At 47.6% G+C, this 18,333-nt stretch overlaps 1 protein-coding gene across 6 annotated transcripts in view; it reads right to left on the bottom strand.

Moving 5' to 3' along the window:
- GRAMD1B (GRAM domain containing 1B) overlaps nucleotides 1-13,174 on the bottom strand; it is a 110,162-nt gene extending 96,988 nt beyond the window's left edge. For 2 of the 6 annotated variants that reach the window (XM_077307184.1, XM_077307185.1), the window contains exon 1: nucleotides 12,783-13,174. In XM_077307184.1, the coding sequence (XP_077163299.1) occupies nucleotides 12,783-13,129 (347 nt within the window). In that variant the 5' untranslated portion in view covers nucleotides 13,130-13,174. Of the gene's footprint in view, nucleotides 1-3,508; nucleotides 3,640-12,782 lie in introns of those variants that run through there. The other 4 variants (XM_077307187.1, XM_077307188.1, XM_077307186.1 and 1 more) reach the window with 3 other exon arrangements.
- Nucleotides 13,175-18,333: the final 5,159 nt, after the last annotated feature.

Here is an 18,333-nt window from a genome sequence, read left to right as displayed (position 1 = left end):
GTGTTTTCCCAGCTTAATCATCGTCCAGTTGCCACAACCATAGGAAATTCAAACTTACAATCTTAATATTAAAATCAAACCAACATATTAACTGCCAGTTAGGGATACACTATGTAATATATTACATTCAAGGCCATCATGAAAGCAATTCCCTCTCCTTCTCCACTTCCCAGATGAGTGCCACCACGATTCCTATCTTCTACACACTCCTTTGCTCAAATCCCCGAAAGCCCTCCTCTGCTGTGGTGCATGACACAATCTATCCCGGAATTTCGCTCAGAATGCCTGACGGAGGAGTCAAGAAGCTGAAACCCTGGAGGCTGATTCAGCACAAAGCAAGCCAAGAGGGATGGATTTTGTTTTTGTGGAGGGGTTGCACACGCTTGTCCACCAGATGTCACTATTTGTGTTGCTGTCGACTGATCCCTTGCACACACAAACCTTCCTGCCAGACAAACATCTGTGATTTGAAGCTCCCTATTGGGTGTGGAGCAAGTGCCTGGGAATTCCCCTGCGCTCAGGTTTATCTGACCATCATTGTGCATTTCCTCCTAGATGCCTACCTAGCTTCATTTTGGGATGTCCAGGGCACCCAGTGAATCCCGTTGTGGTTCTGAGCCCGAGCTGTCTCCCTTGGTTTCTAACATGTTTTTGTTTGCTTCGTCCTAAGTATTACTGTGGATTTCCACATTTGCTTGTAACAAAAAAGATGCATACTTCTATGCACAACAAAATCAGAAATAGTCATCAAATACTTGCCAGTGTTTGTGTGGGGGGGGGGATCAGACCAGGGATACATCTGGTGCAGCATCCTGCTTCACACAGTGGCCAGCCAGTTTCTCTGAAGGGCCAACAACAAGACAGAAAGGCTGAGGTTTTCCCCTGACATTGCCTCCTGGTTTTTTGATTCAGAGGCTCAGTGCCTCTCACTGTAAAGGTTCCCCTTAGTCACCACGGCTAGTAGCTAGCCACTGATAGATATATCTCATCCCCTTTTAAGAGTTCTTATTTCTGTGGCCATCACCACATCCTCTGGCAGCGAATTCCACGTTCCACTCCCATGTTTTCCGTGGACTCCAGCATCACCAGATGAGAAGGGTGGAACCAGCCCACTGCAAAGGGCTCTGTGTGGCTTGTTCTTGTTGTTGTTACGTGCGAAGTCATGTCCAACCCATCGGGACCCCATGGACAATGATCCTCCAGGCCTTCCTGTCCTCTATCATCCCCCAAAGTCCATTTAAGTTCGCACTGACTGCTTCAGTGACTCCATCCAGCCACCTCATTCTCTGTCTTCTTCCTTTGCCCTCAATTGCTCCCGGCATTAGGCTCTTCTCCAGGGAGTCCTTCCTTCTTATCAGGTGGCCAAAGTATTTGAGTTTCATCTTCAGGATATGGCCTTCTAAGGAGCAGTCAGGGCTGATCTCCTCTAGGACTGACCGGTTTGTTTGCCTTGCAGTCCAAGGGTCTTCTCCAGCACCAGAGTTCAAAAGCCTCAATTCTTTGACGCTCGGCCTTCCTTATGGTCCAACTTTCACAGCCATACATTGCAACTGGGAAGACCACAAGCCTTGACTAGACACACTTTCATTAGCAGGGTGATGTCTCTGCTTTTTAGGATGCTGTCAAGATTTGCCATAACTTTCCTCCCCAGGAGCAAGCGTCTTTTAATTTCTTTGCTGCAGTCAGGAAAATAAAATCTGTCACTCCCTGTCACTAAATAAAATCTGTGTGGCTTCCTGACTGCAAAAGAGAAATCCTCCAGGAGGGCTGAGCACAGATGCACCCAAAGGGACACCCTGAGTCCTTACAACCAGCCATCGTACATTCATAATTGCATGCAACGGTAATCAGAATCGCGGAATAATTCCTTGGCAAAGCCTTTTAAACTAACTCTGCTTGTGTGGGCTGGGATTGAAAGTTGCCTTCAGGGCTAATTGGCAGGTGGTAGAACTGTTGAGATGAGTTTCAGCCTCCTAATCTATATATCAAAATGCATCTCCACCCACCCTTTCCGTGTCCTGTGAGAGGAGCGGGGAGGGGGAGGAAGTGGAGGAGTGCTTCCCCCTCCCTGAGAGCCTCAGCAAAACAGCTCTCCAAGGCAAAGGTTCACCAAGGCTTTTAACCTCTGTGGACTCCATGCCCAAGAAGGGGGGAGGGGGATAAGCAAAACCCGACAAACAAAACCAGTTGACAAAGCTGGCAAACAAAATGACTTGGAGGTTCTCTGGAGACAAACACTGCTGCTGTTCGCCACGGGTCAGAGAATGTTCACTTTCTGGACCCAGGAAGCTCAAATACCAAACTGTACTCCAAATCAGAGTCCAGTAGCACCTTTGAGACCAACAAAGATTTATTCAAGGCGTGAGCTTTCGAGTGCAAGCACTCTTCCTCAGACTAATGAACTGCCATCATGACAGCGGGAATCTAAAGCAAAAGTTAATCCTGTTAAATTAGTAAACTGTGTCACGCATCCAAATACAGCCTTAGAATCATTCTTTGCCAAAACAGCCAGTCAGTCCCCTCGAATTCAGTTGTAGTTCACAAAAACATAGGAGAAACAAAACCGTCTGTGTTTTATTTTGTTGTGCTACTTCGGACCATCACGGCTACCCATTTGAAGCTGTACTCCAGATGTTGGACATCTAAAGATTCGGCTGTGCTTCCATCGATTTCATCTGTTGCCGTACGAATGGCGTAGACAGCCAGGCTGTCGGCTTGGGTGTGTAAATGTACTACCAAGTTGCTGCCAGCCACAGGGTTTTCGAAGCAAGCGATGGACAAAAGGTGATTAGCCGTCACTTGCCTCTGTGTTGCCACCATGGATTTCCATGGTCCGACAGCCTAACTGCAGGGGTAGTCAAACTGCGGCCCTCCAGATGTCCATGGACTACAATTCCCACGAGCCCCAGCCAGCGAATAATTCTCCGCAAACAACTCACGTTCCAGATCCCACCATTCCTTGGAAGGAAGACCCTTCCCCTTGCTCATTGCTTCCCATCTGCTTTAAATTTTATTTGCTTAACGCCTCACTCCCTGCAGCTTTTCCAAATGGTTCTCTAATCAGGTCCTTTTCCCTGAGGGCCCAGCTTTCAATTAGTACCTTTTCCTTTGAACGCAAAGTGATTGCTCGTTTTGTTCTTTACAAAGTGGCTACGATCATCACAGCAATAACATTTAGTATGAGGTTTGTGTCAAAAAGGGGAAAGGGAATCTAAGGACGCTCCCCAGACATCGGCATACACCCAGAAAGGAACTGATTAAGGACTCGAAGAGAAATAACCTCATGCTGCATTATATGGTATTCTGTCCTAGTAACAAAATGCCCCTGAAGAAGAATTGGGGTTACTGTGCGTGGGCAGGTAGTTGTGAATTTCCTGCATTCTGCAGTGGGTTGGACTAGATGACCCTGGAGGTCCCTTCCAACTCTAGGATTCTATGAACAGGCTTTCTTTCTTTTTTTTTAACAAGGAACAAACCAGAAATAGCTAATGATCAATATGACCCTTACCTTATTCCTCAGTGAGGTGAATTTCACGCATAATGCTATCTGTGTTAGCAGAGGCCAGGCTACAAACAACGGATCCGTGAGTGCCTTGCCCATTCAAGCCCTTGTTAACAATGGGTCTCCCTGAGGTCTCTGGAGTCTATCACGACCCTGCACATCATTTAAGGAACCTTGGATGCCGCCAGATAGCCTCAGCAAAAATTAACCAGCCTTTCTTAACAATTAAACTCTCTAAACAGAACTCCCAGCAGCGTCTTGATTTTTTCCTTTCGGGAGATGATAGTCAAGGACCATGCACACAAAGAAGCAAAATCAGCAGAGAGGGTAAAAGTCTACTGAATGGATGTTGCATTTACAGTGTGAATCAATCATGCATTACTTTCTCACTGGATCTCCTGCTTGTTAAGAGCTAGGGCCCCGTCCAGCTGCTTATCTGAAACAAGCCTCAACCCAGCCCCATTAAGACTGAAGAATCTGAAATGAAAGAGATTATGTAGATCTAAACTAGTAGAGACTAGAGATTCAACCCACGACAAGAGGTTGAACCCGCAGATTTAACTAAGTGTTTAATCTGGCCCCACAAAATGCCCTGCCTAAATAAGCTGGTTGAGAAATAGATGGGGAGAAACGTACATCTTTGGTCACAGAACTTGCAGAAAGGCAATATTTGACTGGGGAGAGGGGAGGTTGGTCATTTCAGAAAAACGGTCGCTCTTCAGAGATTTAGTTCAGTCACATTCACTGGAGAGAAATGCTCAAACAGTTCCTTTCTCCCCCTCTGCAAATCCTGTTAGCATAACAGTTAGCACAACTGCAGGAGCAGCTCTCACGCAACAGGGATCTGCAGCCTCCAAGCCTCAGAGGGAAGTGGAAGGAGGAGGGGGTGGAAGGCGATTGGCTGGCCACTGGACAGACAGGCATGCCGGTTGGAGGAGGAGGCACTCAGAGGCGGGACAGCCATCCTGATTGGGTGTTAAGCACTGAGTGGCACTTAAGCCATGAGACACACTCCTCCTCCAACGCCTTACCAGAAATATATAGTGGAACAGATGTTATATATATAACAACAGATGTTATATGTGTGTGTGTTGTAATCTTGTTTTATTTTCGTATTGTTTGCCTCCTAGGAGACCTTAAGTTGGGTGGAAATTAAAAAAAATGTTGCATTAATCTTTAAAGGGTTTGACTATTTCCCTGTCAATAGAAAGTTTGGGGTGGAAATAAATTCCTTGGCTTCATTTTGTTTTGCGTGCCTGATTCAAGAACGAGCTACCCCTGAGTAAAAACCTTTTCTCTGAATCGGAATATATGAACGCAGACACACACCTGCATCTTGCTCCGTTTGCATACAAATTCCATCCTCTACAAAACAAGGAAAGGCAGAAAGAATGGATGAGTAGCTCCCAGCTACAGAAAGATGCCCGGTTTTGAATAGCGGTTCAATTATAGATGGGGAAACGTTATTTAGATGAGGAGAGAAATTGCACTCGTGTTCCAAGCGAGTTTTCAAACCCTTGGGATTGTGGGTAATGCTGCTGGGTGAAATTTACTATGAAATTACTTTTTTCTTCTGCCTGGGGGCCAACTCGCTTCCACATGATGCATGTGTTTGGTCTAGCAAGCTCTCTCTCTCTCTCTCAGGGGGCTGGAGAAACAGCTTTGCAATTATTATATGATATACATCGTACGTTTATTTATTCATATAGCACAATTACACATAGGCAACACATATAATATAAAAAAGCATAACCAATACAGCAGCCCAACCGGGCAATCCTCCTAAATACTAATATTTACATTGCCGACCCACTCACTTGCAGCTGGGGAGAACACAAAGAGCTCCATTGCATTTCCCAGAGGAAGAGCGGGGAATCAAACCTGGCTCACCAGATTAGAAGTCGCCGCTCTTAACCACCATGCCAAGCTGAACGAACGCCGTCAGGTCCACCCTCCAAAATGCTGGCAGGGTTTAAATAAGGAAAAGGGCTGCACAGCACCAGCTGCTTCAAGAATAAATAGTTTTATTCAGAAGAGAAACAACTTTGTAAAGACAGAGGAGAGAGAGAGAGAGTCCTAAAGGTATAACTGATTAACTGTGGTTCTTCTGGAGGGGAAGAAGAAGAAGAAGAAGAAGAAGAAGAAGAAGAAGAAGAAGAAGAAGAAGAAGAAGAAGAAGAAGAAGAAGAAGAAGAAGAAGAAGCGGTTCTTATACCCCAGTTTTCACAGCCCAAAGGAGTCTGAAAGTGGCTTACAATTGCCTTCCCATCCTCTCTTCCCTGTGAGGTGGGTGAGGCTAAGAGAGCCCTGATATTACTGCTTGGTCAGAACAGCTTTATCAGGGCTGAGACTAGCCCAAGGCCACCCAGCTGGCTGCATGTGGGGGAGCAGGGAATCAAACCTGTCTCTCCAGATTAGGTGCTGCAGCTCTTAACCACTGCACCAAAGAGGAGGAGAAGGAAGAGGAAGAAATGTAGTCTTGCCTTACCCACAATACTGGCCACAGCCCTACCCTACCCTTTGCTCAACCGTCCTTTGTGTGGGGGAGAGGATCAGCTCCTCACCTTTTCCACGCAAGCCCTTTTGGCTGCCAACAGCACGTGAAAGAGAAGGTCTCAGGAGTATAACAGGATAAGGCCAGGATCCTTATCAACAGAAGCCCTATCGGGGTTTACAAAGCACTGTGTTCCACACGGTTAAGCCGCTGGGTGTAACCGGTTTGATGGGATGCTGCATGCTTGTTAATCACTTTATGTCTATTTATCTGACATATCTGACCAAGAGAGCTTTGACTCTCCCAAGTTTATCCCCTGAAAATCTTGTTGGTCTCAAAGGGGTCACTGGACGCGGACCGAGCTCTTGTGCTGGGGTCCAACACTGCTGCCCTTTGAGACTGCCTGGAGCAAAAAATGCAATTTGCAGAGGGATTCCACAGTCTCCTCCTGGCTCCCTGCCCTGTCCTCAGAACCTCCCGTGTACAGAGAAGAGATGGGCTATATACCCCGCATTTTATTACCTGAAGGAGTTCCAAAGTGGCATGCAAACACCTTTTACTTCCTCTCCCCACAATAGACACCCTGTGTAGTAGGTAAGGCTAAGAGAGCTCTGTGAGAACTGTCCTAAGAGAACTGTGACTGGCCCAAGGTCACCCAGTTGGCTGCATGGGGAATCAAACCCGGTTCTCCAGATTACAGCCCACCACTCTTTAACCACTACACCATACTGGCATTCAGAGGAGGGGGGAGGGAATATGCTTGTGCCTCCAAGAAGGCAATAAACCTGAATTTGGGTTTCCTGAAGAAGTCAGAGGGAGCCATTTCTGGTGCAAGTTAAAAGGTGGCCAGAAGATGGCACTAAAGCACCTAACAGGAACAGAAAAACAATTTGAACCAGTGTTTTGCTTGGTTTGCACAGGCTGGGGTCAGGTTTTTCAGATTTTTTATTTATTTATTTTAAGAGAAATATAAGAAGGGTACAAAATAGAAAAGGGGTTACATATAACAAATCATACTCTTTAACATTTACTGTATATTCCATAGAAAGCAAGCAAACAATTTCCTTCCCCCAAAATTTCTTCCTCATATTATTACAGTAGCCCTAACTTCGGAGATGTTCCCCTCTAAACATTACAACCAGTCTGTTTTGCCAGCGTGTTATTAATTTCCGTCACCACCCCATATTCATGTTACCTCATTGCCTCTACTGGTCAACTTTAAAATATTGACTATGGCCATTCATCGATCAAGATTTTTTTAGAAATCTATTCTAGATCACAGAATGAAAAAGAAAATGAAACATGAAAATGATCGTTACTGAGATTCCAAGCCTTTATATATTTATAATTAAATTTTATTCTCATTCCGCTTTAACGTTGTCATACCTTTGTTCTATATTTATATACCATTTTATTTAAATTGCTTCTCACTCTAAATTTATATCCAGCTTTCATAATAAACTCTCCGTCTCTCTCCAAATTTCAAAACGGATTCATCCAGGGTGAATCAACCATGTCATCTGAATTTCGAGGCCAATTATTTGAATTGGCCACTTAAAGTCGCTAATTTGAGAGATCAAGGAGAGAGGTCAAGGATGTAATTCAAAATGTCAGATACAGAATCTAGTGCCGATGTACAACTTTAAATGATATTTAACTACCGCTGTTAAGATTTGATAGCTCTGTGGCATATATATATATCAGTCCATGCAATTGCTCTGTTATCTTTGATTAGGGGGGACGTGATCACGTGCCTCTGACCTCTGTTTGCTTCGCTCAGTTAAGATTTATCTGTGCTATAACATCATTTGTATGCAAAGAAAGCCAGTTTGGTGTAGTGGTTAGGAGTGCGGACTTCTAATATGGCAAAGCAGATTTGATTCTGCACTCCCCCACATGCAGCCAGACGGGTGACCTTGGGCTCGCCACGGCACTGATAAAACTGTTCTGACCGAGCAGGAATATAAGAGCTCTCTCAGCCTCACCCACCTCACAGGGTGTCTGCTGTGGGGAGAGGAAAGGGAAGGCCGCTTTGAGCCTCCTTTGGGTAGGGGAAAGCGGCATATAAGAACCAACTCTTCTTCTTCTTCAAAAGTAGGCATTCCATGGACAGCTGGACTTGATTCCTTACTGCTTCACATGTAGCCAGCTGGGCTAGTCACAGTTCTCTTAGAGCTGTTCTCACAAAGCAGTTCTGTCAGAGCTCTCTCACCCCCCCCCCCCACCTACTTCACAGAGTGCCTGCAGTGGGGAGAGGAAGAGAAGGTGATTGTAAGCCACTTTGAGACGCCTTTGGGTAGTGAAAAGCAAAGCATAAAAACCAACTCTTCTTCTTCCTCTAGAGTAGCAGGGAACAAGCATGGGCTTTCAGCATCTCCACAGCTATGAAAGATGAGACACCCATGATCCGTCATGCCAATGGGGTATGTCAAAGTCTTGGCAGTCATTCAGTCTTTTTTGCTTGCTTTGCGGTCCCAGAGCAAAAACCAGGACGTCTATCAAGCTCTCCATGGGCCAACCATCCGTAGTGGGTCCGCTGGTTGAGGCATTAACAGGGCAGGCCTGAGCTATGAGCACGCTTGTGGTCATTGTGGCAACACACAAGAAAGGGTTGTAACATCTGCCCAAGGTCTGTTAGCAGGCTCCATTGAATCAATGAAGACATAATCCCTCAGGTGACTGCAAACGCTCAGGAGCCTTCCGGCATCCCACGTTTGTCTCCCGCCGAGAGATGATGAGCCAAGACTATAAGGGACAGAGAACCCCGGTAATGGATCCTCTGGTTCAAATTATGGAGAGATAATCACAGCCATTACCTATGAACTCACTTCTAACAACCTCTGCTGAGTGCTTGCTTAGCATGATAAGGGGGCAGGCAGAGGGATGATATCAGGGTATCCCGTGATAAGCTTCCATCAACCTACAATAAACACAAATTATTAACTCGCCTGGGATTAATCCGGTCGCCCCGTTTGATTTATGATCTCCTCCAGGCTAGAATCACTCCGACCTGAACAGAAATGCAACTTGCAAGGCGGAAGGAAGGGGTGTGGAAACTGTCCAGCGAGGTTCACCTGGTCGAGGCCTTTTCGGTCCTGGCCCCTGCCTGGTGGAAGGAGCTCCTGGAAGAGCTGAGGGCCCTGCTGGAGCTGACCCGGTTCCTCAGGGCCTGTAAGATGGACCTCTCCCACCAGGTTTTGGTTGAAGCCAGGCTGGCAGAAGATCTGGCCCCTCCTCTGGGGTCTCCTGTCTGTAGCACCACCCCCAAGGACTTGGCAGACTGGGCGGGGTGTGTGTGGGAAGGATTAGGGGTCTGGAGGGTTATGCGGTATGTTTTTTTTGTATTATTGCTATTATTGCATGTTGCATGTTGTTAGCTGCCGCGAGACGGAAGGTCCGGGAGCAGCGGCCTACAAATATAATCAATGAATAATAATAATAATAAATATTTGTCTCCCAACCAGCTTGTGCTACAGATGAGATCCAGAAAAGGGAACCAGGAGGGTGCTGCTCTCCTGGGCTTTCTCTGCCTTCTCAGCCCTGACTCCAGTTTTAGGCACAGACGCTTGGAAAAGTGCAAGCACCCCAGCAAAACTGACCGGGGAAGACTTCACCTATGTATTTCCTGTGTGGTATCGTGGTTAAGAACGGCAGCTTGTAATCTGGTGAGCCGGGTTTGATTCCCCGCTCCTCCACCTGCAGCCAGCTGGGTGACCTTGAGCTCACCATGGCACTGATAGAGCTGTTCTGCCTGAGCAGTAATATCAAGACTCTCTCAGCCTCACCTCCCTCACAGGGGGATGGAAAGGAAGCCCCTTTGAGACCCCTTCAGGCTGTGAAATTGTGGTATAAAAACCAACTCTTCTTCTTTTTCTTCTTCTTGCTTTTTCCGTAGCTAACTGACCTCAAGTTTCTGCTTTACTTCCTCACCACAACCCCCCTCTGCACCAAGCAGGGTCTTGTGTATTGCTTACAAAGAATAATTTGGTGACGAAGCCAAGGGAAGGGGATGACTTGACTCAACTAATCTCCCCGAGAAACCAATTTCCTGTGCCCTGAAGGAACTAGAAAGAGCATATTTTAACATCAGAAGCACGGGGATCAATAAATAATGGAACGGCAGAGACACTATCATGTTTGCCACATCAATTTTGCATGCCCTTTACTCGTACAGCTAAATGCTAACAGATTCCAAGTGCCAGCCGATGCCGGGGACTGACGGGTATGGTGGCAGCTGCTTCGGCACTAGAGCTTTGCCTTTCCATGATCCCTCTGACTTGAGGGCCTGATGCAAACGCAACCGTTGCAATTGGGTTGTCCCCCAAAGACAGACACTTCCTGAATCAGAAGTCGGACTATTCCAGTCTTGGAGATCTGGACCATGTGTATGCACAGCACCATCAAGTTACAGCCAGTTTATGGTAGGCTCCAAAGGGGGTTTCAAGGTGACCATCAACCAGAGGTGGCTTTGCCTGCCTCTGCCTTTTCCCTCTTCCTGCTATGATGATGACCTGTTGTGGCCAGCCTGGGAGACCCATGAGATTCGACTGTGACCCGCTTGAGAACCTCTTTGCATGTCTGAAAATTGCCCTTTCAGCAGAACAGATCTGCCTTGGGAAAATCACAAACTTCATAGAATCCTAGAGTTGGAAAGGGCCATGCAGGCCATCTAGTCCAACCCTCTGCTCAGTGCAGGATCAGCCTCAAGCATCCATGATCAGGATCTGTCCAGCTGCTGCTTGAAGATGGCCAGTGAGGGGGAGCTCACCACCCCCTTAGGCAGCCCGTTCCACTCTACATGTTGCTTAAAGCCACTACCGGGGGTCCTCTCCTCTGCTGCCAACAGGAACCTTTCTCTGCCCTCCTCCAGGTGACAACCTTTCAAATACTCAAAGAGAGCCATCCTGTCCCCTCTCCACCTCCTCTTCTCCAGGCTGAGCATTCCCAAGTCTCTCATCCTATTCTTGCAGGGCTTGTTCCCCAGGCCTGGATCCTCCTTCACACTCTCCTCTGCCCCCTCTCAATTTTGCCCATGTCCTTTTTGAAGAGAGGCCTCCAGAACTGCAACCAATACTCCAGGTGCGGTCTGACCAATGCGGTATACCACCAGACTGTGTCATCTTGCCGTTTTGATGTGATGCCTCTGTTGATACAACCCAAGACTGCATTCACCTTCAGGAATCACACTTGATCCAGTGCAGTGTATTTTTTCCACTCCCATCACTAGGGTGGATTTGGAATCTGCATGGTATGAAGAGCCAAAATGCCACGCTGGTCTTGGTATGCTAATGCTCTATAATCCATGCAGTCTCAGACATTTTCCACACACCATTTCAAAAATGTAGCATGGTACAGCGGTGGAATCTTTGCTGGGCACCTATTAGCACAGCTCCCCAAGTTTCAAGGGTGTGCAGACGTGGAGAGGCCAGAGGGTATAAAGCAAACCACATGGACTACAACTCCCATGAGCCCCTGCCAGCATTTGCTAGCAGGGGCTCATGGGAATTGTAGTCCATGGATATCTGGAGGTCCACAGCTTGCCCACCCCTGGAGAAAGCACTCCATGCCCTATCTGGGATCTTCCTTGAGACCTCTAGCAATCTTCTATTTGTAACAGAGCGCTACGTTACGTGGGCCTTTGGTGTGATCTAGCAAGTTGGGTCTTGACGTTCTTATGCCGCACGTATTTCATGTCCAGTCTCCCTGCCATAAATATATGCTCAATCTTTACCTATTGCTAAATTTCACTTTACAGGGCGCTCCATTCCACGCCCACTCCGCCAGACCAGTTGTTGTGTCCTGTGCCTGCTCAGCCACCCAATACATTCTGTGTTAGATTTGAAAATAAATTATTTGGGGATTGCGATTCTAACTGCTTATCCTTACAGCCATTGAAACTTGGTGAGAAGATGAGAATCTCCACTTTGTGACTTGGTTACTTTGCAGCTTAGAGAAAAGAGACGGATGCACATCAATTAATGCTACAGAGGAGGGAGGGAGGGAGGGAGGGAGGGAGGAAAGGGGGACCATACTTAACAGTGTGTGAAGAACTGATCACTGCTTGTTGCCCAACAGAAGAATTTGAATGTTAATCTGCATTCAGACCTCCCTAAAACATCGTCTGTTTTTAATGTTACCTGACTGATTGAAAGATTAATTGATTTTAAAAAGATTAAAATGTAGATAGCTAATAAACTTTATTCGATCGCTAACTCCATTAAGTCTGAGAACTCGGTCTGGCCCGTGTTTCTGAAGATGAAAATTCACAGAGCGAGGCTGATTTGAGCCATCATTCACACTAGCAAAACCACCAATGTGTTTCAAATTCACACATGTAAAATGTTTACTTCTCACCTTGCCTCAAACTCACAGGATGTTGTGGCTTTCAGACAGAGCACTGCCCCTGGTATTTACCGGTGTGCAATTGCAGCCAATTATCCACCCCCCCCCAAAAAAAAAAATTGTAAACACGCATTTAGATCGCAAGTCTGCAACCGGCAATTCAGGTATAAAACTAACACCCTGAGTACCTATTTTTGGCCATGTCATGAAAATCTTGCCAAAAATAGGTAAGCCAAGCCTGCACCTGTGAACGAGTTACGAGAGGTCTGCACTCTGAACAAAAAGATCATGAAAGAGCAAAGGTGATCTTAAATTGGGCCCCCCTTTACCCAGTCCCACCAGGAGAGGGAGACATCACACACAACGTGACACCTGGTAGCTGGAAGGGAAACATCCCACTCCGGGGAGGCCTTTTCATAGGAGGAGGAAAAGAGGGTGACATACCTGTTCTCACTGCACTCCTTCTTCTCCCTCACACTTAGCCACTTGCGCAGCAGGAAACGCTTGCGCCGTGGGGAGGCGCTGGGCGTGGAGCAGTTGGACCAAGGGGTGTCCTCATCACTCGAAGGGGTGATTTCGATGGAGGGGAGCTGCAGGAATTCCTTGTTGGCAGATGATGCAGTTTCAAGGCTCGGCTCCTGGACTTGCTTCACCCGCCTCATCTTGAACCGCCGTCGGCGGAGGGTCGGGGTGGAAGAACTGGACCAGGCTCGGCCGCTCTCCACCTCCTGATGTTCCGGGACTTGCAGAGCTGGCAGCTGAAGGGTCTCTGTCATATTGGCAGCAGGCATCGGGTCCTCACTCCCTTCTCCTCCCCCTCCGACACTCTCTCCTTCTCCCCCCACCCCTGTGACCTCAATGCAAGCCACGCTGGAGGATTACAATCTGGCCGTCTCCCTCCTTGCCCAGTTTGGCAAGGACCCTCCCTTGGGAGTAGGACATCTCATGTTCCTCAGGTGGTTTCATTGAGCGAGGAAGAGCCACAAGGCCGCCGGGGGAGCCTGCCGACCGTCGCTCTTGACTTTTCCACCCCTTTCCGTCAACTCCGCAGAGCAACTTTCTCCCTCATGTCTGGCTTCTTTACAGCAGCAGCCGGCTTAGCTTCAAGGACAAAGCCTGGCCGGCTGCAACCAGCTCCCCTCTGTTTGGCTTGGCTTCCAGCGGTCTTTCTCTTGCCTCTTTGCTTAGTGGATGCAGGACTCCCCCGGGGCTCTGTTGCAAACCTCTCAGCTGTGCACGCTCTGGAGGGACGGAACGGAGCCGGTGAAGAGCTGCGAGGAAGTCAGAGAGAAAAGAAAGAGAGGCAGAGAAGAGGAGGAGAGACAGAGAGACAGAGAGAGAGAGAGAGTGCAAGGGAGGGAGGGAGGAAGCAATGACATACGGTAAAAACTGGCAAAAGAAGAAAGGGGGGGAGAGAGTTGTTATTTCCACACACACACACACACACACACACACACACCCCTGTAGTTGATAAGCTCAGGCAGCTGCTGAAGTGTGTGTAACATACTCTTAATCCTGAGGGACAAGGTCTTTATTACGAAATGTGCCTCAGCTCCAATCAGCCAAATGAAAGGCAAGGAGGGGAGGGTGAAAACAACCCGTTTGTGCATGAGGATAGGCTGCTGGACTCCCTCTCTGTCCTCGCAGGCTTTCCAGTTAGGTGTCCCACCCTGTCCGGAGAAGGGGCCACACGTGGCCCAGAGTGCAGGCCCCGCCAGGTGCTAGTTTGGTGTTTGTGCCTTGGAGTGACAGAAGGTGGGGGAAGTCTGGACCTTCTGCGATACAGTTCTAAAGAAATACTATCTTCAGTGTGGCCAGGAAATTTCACTGAAAGCTAAAGAGAGTTTATCGTCTCCTGTTCCAACAAAAACGCCCAAGGACCAGCAAGGGATGCGAAAGGGCTGGCACCAAATGGCCCAGGGTGGAGGCATTCCAGCGGGGGACTGGGAGGCATTCTGGGGGGGGGGGACTGGGGGATACAGGAGCTCTGAAGTGCCACCTGGCTAACCTGGATAGGTTCAAGAGGGTAGCCTAGGAGCGTGCATGCACACGAAAGCTCACGCCTTGAATAAATCTTTGTTAGTCTTAAAGGTGCTATTGGACTTAAATTGTGTTGTCCACCTCCCGGATGCCATTGCAGTGTCCCACCCACACAGCCCGGAAGACATCTGGTAAGTTAAAGGGTCAGTCCAACCCTAGGGGGGTTGTGCAACATGAGCTTTTCTCCTGCGTTTTGCCTAAAAGATCATTTCTTGCAACAGTAGAAGTTCAGGCCGAAGGATCTGGAGTCAAGAGGTCAAACTGGAAATAATAGAAGCGGAGGAGGAGGAGGAAGAAGAAGAGTTGGTTCTTATATGCCGCTTTTCTCTACCCGAATGAGTCTCAAAGCGGCTCACAATCTCCTTCCCTTTCCTCTCCCCACAACAAACACCCTGTGAGGGGGGTGACGCTGAGAGAGTCCTGATATTACTGAAAAAGAAGAAGAAGAAGAGTTGCTCCTTATATGACACTTTTCTCTACCCGAAGGAGGCTCAAAGCAGCTTACAGTCGCCTTCCCTTTCCTCTCCCCACAACAGACACCCTGTAAGGGAAGTGAAGCTGAGAGAGCCCTGATATTCCTGCTCCATCAGAACAGCTTTATCAGTGCTGAGGCCAGCCCAGGGTCACCCAGCTGGTTGCATATGGGGGAGGAACGGGGAATCCAACCCAGCTCACCAGATTAGAAGTCTGCACTCCTAACCACTGCATCAAGCTGGCTCTCTCTATCTGGCCTCCCTGCTTAAAATGTCTAGCCTAGAAGTTAACACCAACCACCAATAATATGGATGCACTTTCTCTCTCAAAAGCGAAAGAGGCTGCTTGTCTGAAACGTTGAGATTCGCTTTTAACGTTAGTCATTTTTAAGACTGATAATTTTATTGATTTTCTGTGATTTTAGGTAATTTATGACTGTCTGGAGCCACCCGGAGCCCTCTGGGGAAGGGCGGTACCCAAGTGGAAAAATAAAGAAGTGGAAAATGAACAAGCGTCTTACAAGTAAAATCTCTCCTAGTCCTACCGCATAACTTTGAATGGGGAAGAGGGCAATGGAAAGAGACAGAGAGAGAGACACAGAGAGAGAGAGAGAGATGTGGTCTGCTTGCAAAATGACATGTCTTGTCAAGAGAGAATCCAAATAACAATGACACAAAACAATTAACTAAGGCAGCATAAATCTCCTAACTTCCTGAAGAGAAGAAAAAGAAGAGCTGTTTTGGTACTCCACTTTTACTACCTGAAGGAGTCTCAAATCTCCTTCCCTTCCTCTCCCCACAACAGACACCTTATGAGATAGGTGAGGCTGAGAGAGAGCTCTGAGAGAAACTGTAACTGCCCCAAGGTCACCCAGCTGGCCTCAAGAGGAGGAGGAGGAGGAGTGGGGAATCAAACCAAGTTCTCCGGATTAGAGGCTACTACCCTTTACTACTACAGCTCAAGAGAAAGCTTAAAACAGACGACAGAGCAAAAGAGAAAAGGCTGCAGCAGATAGCCAGAACTGAAGCTGACAGACAAAAACACTAGATTACAGAGCAAGAGGGAAGATACAGTTGAGGCATCCCATAGCAGAGATGCTACAGCACTGAAGATCCTGTCCTTATTTCATCTCAGAAGGCAGCAATCCCTGGAGCAGGGCCTGAGGAAGACAGGTAGCGTCCTCATCCAGATGCTTATTCCGGACATCCACTCTCACCTCAATCTGTGGGAAAGGTCTTCAGGCTGCCTGACACCAGCATACTAGGGTTATCAGGGTTGGGTCATGGTTGTGCTTGTTTTACCTGAAATGAGTTATAGGTATTAAATGGCTCTTGATGACCCTTTACCGAAGTTTGGGAAAGGTAATGCTAAATTAAGGTGAGTGAATGCTGGGGGGAATGAGGCTGGGAAATTGATGGGATTAGTTGCAAGTTCTTGGGAAACCTATTGCCCCAAAGTATGCATCTCCCCGGGGTGGAGGATGTCACCAGCAAGGTCACTAGATTCATGTGGGTGGCAGTTACAGTCTCAGAAATAGGGTTGTGGGTGTCCTGCATGGTGCAGGGGGTTGGACTAGATGACCCAGGAGATCCCTTCTAACAATATGATTCTATGATTCTAAGTCAGCCGTTCCTTCCCACACCCTCTAGACAAGCACGCCCAGGCATGTCCTGAAGACTGGCATCCATGTCTGTTGGGCCAGACAGTCTATTTGCTCTCAAAATCTAGTGGACACCTATTTCTGTGTCATTTTTGGCCAGGCAATTACTGCAATTAATATCTGAAACGATACTGAAGGAAGGGAGGTTATGTTTTTCTATCTATCCCTCAAAGAGAGGAGGGTCTGCCACAGGCTGGGAGGGCTACTATAAGAAAACTTATAAGACAACTATAAGACAACTGTCTTATAACTGTGTTAGGTATAATGCAGAGGGATCCCTCTGTTTCTTGCTTCAAGACCTGTTTCTTGCTTGCCCGAAGCAGTACCAGAAGTTCTTTAATCCTGGAAATACACTCTCTCTCTCTCTCTCTCCCTCCCTCTCTCTCATTCAAAGTAGCTTTTCTTATTACTAGGCAATGCTTATGTATGCCATAACATTCTATGTCACTTTTTAATTTTGGATAGAGGACACTGGGCAGCTGTCTGATGCTCTTTGAAATCTAGGAGCCCTGTAACCAGAGAGACGGAGCAACCCTCCTGACCAAAAGGTGTGAAAAATGCCAGCTCTTGCTCTGCGGGACAAAAAGGATTAGCGTCCTTGTGAGATTAGCTGTTTCTTTCTTCTGTCTATCACAGGGGCCAAATCAAAGACTTAGCCATCGATCTCACAAAACAAGAAACTCCAACCAACTGAGTCAGTACTTTCGTCCAGAAAAGCTCATCATGCAGCAGTGTTTGATAGGCCGGCTGTTTAGGGAGGGAAGATTTTGCAGTGTTAAGCCTCTAACTAGTCACAGCTCCAGGTTTTCCAGCCTTAAGATAGAAAAGTTTGTAGGCCAGGAGGAGTGAAACGGTGACCTTACCACCGCAATGGGTCTTGGGTGGCTCAAAACCTTGCATCCGGCATTTTAAACAATAATTATCCCCCTTGTTAAAATGTATCAATGGTTGGGTTATTTTGACATGTGCTACTCACCTATTACGAGAACAAAGTGCAAGGTCCAAGGGGCACCTTGAAGACCAACTAGGTTTTATTCAAAGGAGAAGCTTTTGTGTGCTGGGATTGTTGTTTTTTCGTACCCGGCCTTCTCACTATCAGGAGGAGTCTCAAAGTGGCTTCCGATCGCCTACCCCTCCTCTCCCCACAACAGACACCCTGTGAGGGAGGTGGTGGGGCTCAGAGAACTGTAAGTGGCCCAAAGCCACCCAGCTGGCTTCATATGGAGTGGGAGTGAAAATCAAAACTCTCCAGATCAGAGTCTGCTGCTCTTAACCGTCACACCAAGCTGGCTCTCACAAAACCTTGTGCCCAGAATAAAACATGGTTGGTCTTAAAGGTGCCACTGGACTCAAATCTTGTTCTGCCGCTTTGAAGCAGCAACCTGAATCTATCACTCGAAAGCTCACGCCATGAATAAATCTTTGTTGGTCTTAAAGGTGCTCTTGGACTCTGGTTTTCTTGTGCTACTTCAGACCAACATGGCGACCCACCTGAATCTATCTCTCCTACCTCAAGGCAGCTTAGTAGGGGGAATGGCATGTTTTTTCAGAGCTCTGCTCACCCAGACTCAGAGTGTTTCCAGACAAGAAGTGTTTACATGGTCCTGGTGTGTCAAACCAGCAGACCTGACCTTAATTAGCCCAGGGTGGGTGGACTGGAATCAGCACCACGGGCACAAAGGCACGGCCAGTGCCCCCAAATACCCATTCTAGGGGGCAGCAGCACTCCGAGGTCCTTCTTCCCTGCAGCCAACTTCTTGCTTAGTGTTGTTCCCAAAGGGAGACGCCATCTTGCCAGGAAGCCCTCCATGCCATGTGGGA

This window comes from Paroedura picta, chromosome 12 (genome assembly GCF_049243985.1).
Source record: "Paroedura picta isolate Pp20150507F chromosome 12, Ppicta_v3.0, whole genome shotgun sequence".
NCBI lineage: Eukaryota > Metazoa > Chordata > Lepidosauria > Squamata > Gekkonidae > Paroedura > Paroedura picta.
This window is presented reverse-complemented; position numbering and strand designations above follow the sequence as displayed.